Genomic DNA, 5,461 nt, shown 5'->3' with positions numbered 1-5,461 from the left:
TGGCGGCGGCGCCGGGGTGAGCGCTCCCTCCGTTCCCAACGTGCTTAATTAGCGCCTATTTACAAAACGCAGCTTTTATTTGCGCAAACATCATAAAGCTTTCATCAGGATAATCTCACGTTATACAAACTGGAGACACAGCAACTCCCCCCTTCCTCCCCGAGGATGGAGCAGATAAAGGACTCGCTTTATTATCATAATTATCGTGGCTGTTATTTTGGTGCGCAGGCAAAGTGTGTAAATAGGTGCGATGATTAAGAATGTCATGAAAAATGAGAAGGGATCGCTCACTGGAGGGCCCAGCTCGGGATGGGGACATCAGCAGCCTCCCCGCGGCGCCGGGAACGCGGGGGCGCCTCGAGCAACCCGGCGGGTTCCCTGCGGCGGGCAGGGGCTGCTAGCTCCCGGCCGGCGCCCTAGGGGCGGATCTGGAGGGGCAGGACCTTGCCCCCAACTCCGGGAACCTCTCCCGGACCCCGGGAGCAGCAGCAGCCCCCAGCAGGTTTGTTCCAAAGCATATACCAAAGAAATAAAACGCCCGCGGTTTAGACGCGGCCGTCGCTAGCCCCGAAAGCCGCCCTTGGAGGCGGCCTCGTTGAGGCTGCCGAGCCCCGAGTTTCGAGCCTAGGAGGTGCCAATGGCCCCTTTCAAGTTTTTGCGGCGCGGGCCAGGGGCACAAGCTCCGGCTCTCCGGGCCGCGCGCTGCGCTCGCGGCGTCCACAGCCTGCTCACGGCCAGCCCTGGTGGAAGGGGCGGAGCCCCACTTTCGCCCCGCCCACTCCTGGCGCAGCCAATAAGCGGCGGCTCCCGGCCCCACGTGAGGGGAGCCCGGCCCGGCCGCAGGCAAAATGTGAATGAGAAAGAGGAGCGCGATTTAAAGGTGCTGGCGGCGCCCGCCGAAGACAAGTGCGCCAGCTTCGCGCGCTCCCCTGCGGCCCGCAGGAGGCGACCGACAGCCAGACAGACAGACGGACGCGCAGACGGCTGCGAGCCCGGGCCGAGGGCCGCGGAAGCGACGCGCGCGGGCTCCGACGGGCAAACGGCGGGCGGTAGCTCCGGAGAGCCCGCGGGGCCCGGGCGCCCGCGCCGCTCCGGGGCGCACGGCCTCACCCGCCCACCGCCCGCACCCGCTCCCGCCAGGCATGCAGCGGGCCCAGGACTGAGGGGGTATCTGCTCTCCGGGTCCCGCTCGGCCCCTGCCCGGTGCACCAAGCTGTGCTCCCGGCGCCTGGCGGGCTTCCCGGTGGCGGCGCGGCGCGGGGACTTTTCGCCTTTCGCGGGCCTCTCCCGAGCGCGTCTATGAGCGCAGCGTTCCCGCCGTCGCTGATGATGATGCAGCGCCCGCTGGGGAGTAGTACCGCCTTCAGCATAGACTCGCTGATCGGCAGCCCGCCGCAGCCCAGCCCCGGCCATTTCGTCTACACTGGCTACCCTATGTTCATGCCCTACCGGCCGGTGGTGCTGCCGCCGCCGCCGCCGCCGCCGCCCGCGCTGCCCCAGGCCGCGCTGCAGCCGGCGCTGCCGCCCGCGCACCCTCACCACCAGATCCCCAGCCTGCCCACCAGCTTCTGCTCCAGCTTGGCGCAGGGCATGGCGCTCACCTCCACGCTCATGGCCACGCTGCCCGGCGGCTTCTCCGCGTCTCCCCAGCACCAGGAGGCGGCGGCTGCCCGGAAGTTCGCGCCGCAGCCGCTGCCTGGCGGTGGCAACTTCGACAAGGCGGAGGCGCTGCAAGCCGACGCGGAGGATGGCAAAGGCTTCTTGGCCAAGGAGGGCTCGCTGCTTGCCTTCTCCGCGGCCGAGGCTGTGCAGGCGTCGCTCGGTGAGTCGGCGGCGCGCGCGACCCGGGCGGGAGGGCGCGGGGGCGCGCCAGCTCCGTGTTCCCGCGGGGACCGAGGGGGTGAGGCCGAGCCCCCTCTCGCCCCCCGCCCCGGATCCCCCGGCCTGAGGAGCCGGAGGATGCAGAGGAGCTGCGCGGCGGGGCCTCCGGAGGGCATTTAGAGCCACGCAACAAGCGCGGGGGCGGGGGGGCGGGGTGCGCATTCAGGGCCCCAGGCCAGCTGCTGCTCTAAGCGGCGAATTTATCTGCTGGCGAGTTTGGCCGAGTCTTGCACTCCCCCATCTCCGGCGCTGTGACTTGGGATCCCGGGTAGGTTTCAGCCTTTAGGGGAGGGGGGTTGGGCTGCGCGTCTTTGCAGGGAGGGTGCCGAAGGGCGTCCAGACCTATTAAACCCTTTTACCGGGCTTGCTGCTTGCCTGGCGGAATCGGATTCCTAGGAAGCTGTGCGTCCGCATGTGTGTGCTGGGGTGTCCGGTGGGAACTTCTTCTAAGGCTACAAAACTTCCCTTTGACCAACATCATCTGTCTCAGAAACCGACATGGTCTGGGGTCTGCACCTCCCTGTGCACTCACTCTGGCTGCGATGAAATTGAAGTTCACAGAATTTTGGCGGCGGCGGTGGGGAGGGAGGTGGGCGGGCAGGATGAATCGTGAACTCCCCGTCAGTCCTCACCCAGCCCCCACCCCGGGGACAAAGAGGACGCTGTCTTGGGCCTCGGGCCTCCTGTTACTTCTGCCTTAAGCTGCGGGAGGCTGGGAGGTTGCAGAGGAGGCCTGGTGGCCCCTTGAGTGATGGTTCTGGGCAAAGGGCCGTCGCCTGTACTGTCTCCTCCTCTCCCTTGAGCTTTCTCACGCCCACCCCCCCCCTCTACCCCTCAAAGGCCAGGAAATCACAATGTGTTAATGTCACAGAAAGACAATCCGCCAAGGGGGGAAAATGCCCGAGTGACGGTGGGAAAGGGAAAGGAAGGCCAGTGTGCGAAATGTAATAAAACGCCGTTTGGTTTTGCTTTCAGTCGGGGCTGTCAGAGGGCAAGGGAAAGACGAGTCAAAGGTGGAAGACGACCCGAAGGGCAAGGAGGAGAGTTTCTCGCTGGAGAGCGATCTGGACTACAGCTCGGATGACAATCTGACTGGCCAGGCGGCTCACAAGGAGGAAGACCCCGGCCACGCGTTGGAGGAGACCCCGCCGAGCGGCGGCGGCGCGGGCAGCACCACGTCCACGGGCAAGAACCGGAGGCGGCGGACTGCCTTCACCAGCGAGCAGCTCCTCGAGCTAGAGAAGGAGTTCCACTGCAAAAAGTACCTCTCGCTGACCGAGCGCTCACAGATCGCTCACGCCCTCAAACTCAGCGAGGTGCAGGTGAAAATCTGGTTCCAGAACCGCCGGGCCAAGTGGAAACGGGTGAAAGCCGGCAATGCCAATTCCAAGACAGGGGAGCCCTCCAGGAACCCCAAGATCGTTGTCCCCATCCCCGTCCACGTCAGCAGGTTCGCCATTAGAAGTCAGCATCAGCAGCTGGAGCAGGCCCGCCCCTGAGGGCCCAGGGAGGGCTAGGGCCTGGACCACCGTGGAGAAGCCACAGTGCCCGAGGGAACCCATAGTGGACTCCACCGTGTTTGAGGCAAAACTCAAAGTCACCCCCCAACTTTGGACATCCCAAGCAAATTGAGAGTATATTCATGAAACAGGCTTGAAAGACTGCTTTTGAAGGGGCTACAGCTACACCTGAAGACACACTAAATATTTATTATACTATCCTACTTTGTACATTAGATGTCTATATAGACTGGATCTCAGCTGCTGTATTTTGAAAGTTATAGGACCCAACTACCCAGTAATGTCCTCCAGCCACATTCCAGAAGAGAACAAAACCTCTGCTGTAACCTGTCACGCATAGCAGCCACTTTTCCATACTTTTCCAAAGGTAAACATCACATGCAGGAACAAACACTGGGGTCTCCGTTTATTTTTGTTTCCATTCTGGCTTTTTTAGTTGACTGAAATGCAGACATTTTGGGGCAGCCTGGAAATTTGCTTTGCTTTGATTTTGCCTGGCTTTCTTTCCTGGGGTTGCATATCCTATGAGCCATGTCTGAAGCACGTCTCCGTTGTGTTTAATTTATTTCAATGTAGCTTATTTTCGTATAAGTTATGACATTAAAACAATCTCAGTCTTGTGAATAATAAAAAGGAGAGAGAGAGGGAAAAGACCAATTCTTGGGTCTCATAAGTTTGTCCAGATTTGACTGTTTAGAGGGAACCGCCTGCCGGCCGGCGTGTGACCAAGCAGCTGGTCTGAGACCAGTACTGGATGAACACCCCGTGTCCAGGGCCTCCTCAAGCCGGCCGGACATGAGCCGCACAGCACCTCACCAGGTTTGAAATAGGCCAGCAAGAGCTCCAACTGGGTTATCAATTTGAGCAAACCTAATTTTCACCTTAGAAATCTAACATCTTCCCCTCTGCTCAGCCTAACCAGTACCTAGGAGGCTGGCAAACTTTGGCCAGAGGAGGTGGGCGCCGGAAGAGGGAAAGTGAGTGTGGGTATGGGTGGCTTTGCACAAACTCCTGATTCTCTAAATCGACGACAGCCGGGGAGGGAACGCGTTTCCTTACAAACATCCCGGACCCGAAAATAAGCGGTGCTCGCTCGCGGGGCAGGGCCGAGCACTCATAAATCAGCCTCCGGGCGTGATCTTCCGACGGGAGCAGAAACCCAACCAGCCGAGCTGGGCTTCCCGGCAGCGCTCAGCTCGGAGGCGGAGGCGGGCTGTGAACGCCCGCGGGCCGGGCACCTCCCTCTCCGGGCGGGGTCGGAGCGGGGCGGGACCGACCACCGCCCCACCCCGAGGAACGCCGGCCAGTTGGGGGGCCGGTCCGCGGGGCTGGGGGTGAGAGCTGGGCACCTCCCCCTCCTCGGGGTGGGGGGCGCGGCCAGCAGGGCGCGGGAGGGGCGTGTCCGGATTCCCAATCCCGCTCCCCGACCACTGCGGACCGCGTCCCCCGAGCCCGGCCAGTTCCGCGCGCTGCTCCTTTCCCGACACGAAGCGCCCGGCCGGACGCGAGCGGCCAGGCCTTCCGGAGATTGCCGCGGACAGGCCGCGGGTGACCCAGGGGCGCGGTGCCAGAGCCCTCGCGGCCACCAAACCAGCAGCCCGAAGAGCGAAGAGAAGCCGGCGGCTTCGCCAGCCTCAGCCTTCAGAATGGAGGCCGGGGAACGGATTGCGAAGCAGCCGCGCGCCTCACTCACCGCGGTTCTCGGTCCAAGAAGGCGAAATCCATCGCCGTGGGTCAATACTAATATTGACTTAATTTATACGGCTTACGACCCGTCACCTCTGCGCGGAGGAGGGGCATTGGGGACCGAGGTTTCAGCCCGAACTTAAGGCGCAAAGTGAGGGCCGGGCGCGACAGAGACACCGATTTCCGCCGCGTTCCCAAGATTTCCAGGGACAGAAGATGGCCCGGGCTTGGGTTTTGAGCACAGTGATACTGAGTGGCCGTTCCTCCGAGGGCCTCGGTCCGCTCTGCGGGGAGCGGAGAGCTGTGGAGGCTCCTTGCTGCCCCCCACCCAGCGCCCTGGGGCCTGAGGTGGGAGGTGCGCCCGGGCCGCTCCC

General features: G+C 62.8%; 1 protein-coding gene across 2 annotated transcripts; it reads left to right on the top strand.

The window, feature by feature from the left end:
* The first annotated feature begins 910 nt into the window (after nt 1-910).
* On the top strand, nt 911-4,042 carry GBX2 (gastrulation brain homeobox 2). 2 transcript variants are annotated; one of them, XM_081242337.1, is made up of 2 exons: nt 911-1,822; nt 2,857-4,042. In XM_081242337.1, exons 1-2 carry the CDS (start codon nt 1,300-1,302, stop codon nt 3,378-3,380), a joined length of 1,047 nt encoding a protein of 348 aa, XP_081098463.1. In that variant the 5' UTR covers nt 911-1,299; the 3' UTR covers nt 3,381-4,042. The 2 variants fall into 2 exon arrangements, with proteins under 2 accessions (XP_081098463.1, XP_081098464.1); XM_081242338.1 differs by having other exon boundaries at nt 911-1,877; nt 2,857-3,058.
* The last annotated feature ends 1,419 nt before the right edge of the window (nt 4,043-5,461 follow it).

Source organism: Mesoplodon bidens, assembly GCF_964165515.1.
Source record: "Mesoplodon bidens genome assembly, chromosome: 8".
Lineage (NCBI taxonomy): Eukaryota > Metazoa > Chordata > Mammalia > Artiodactyla > Ziphiidae > Mesoplodon > Mesoplodon bidens.
This window is presented reverse-complemented; position numbering and strand designations above follow the sequence as displayed.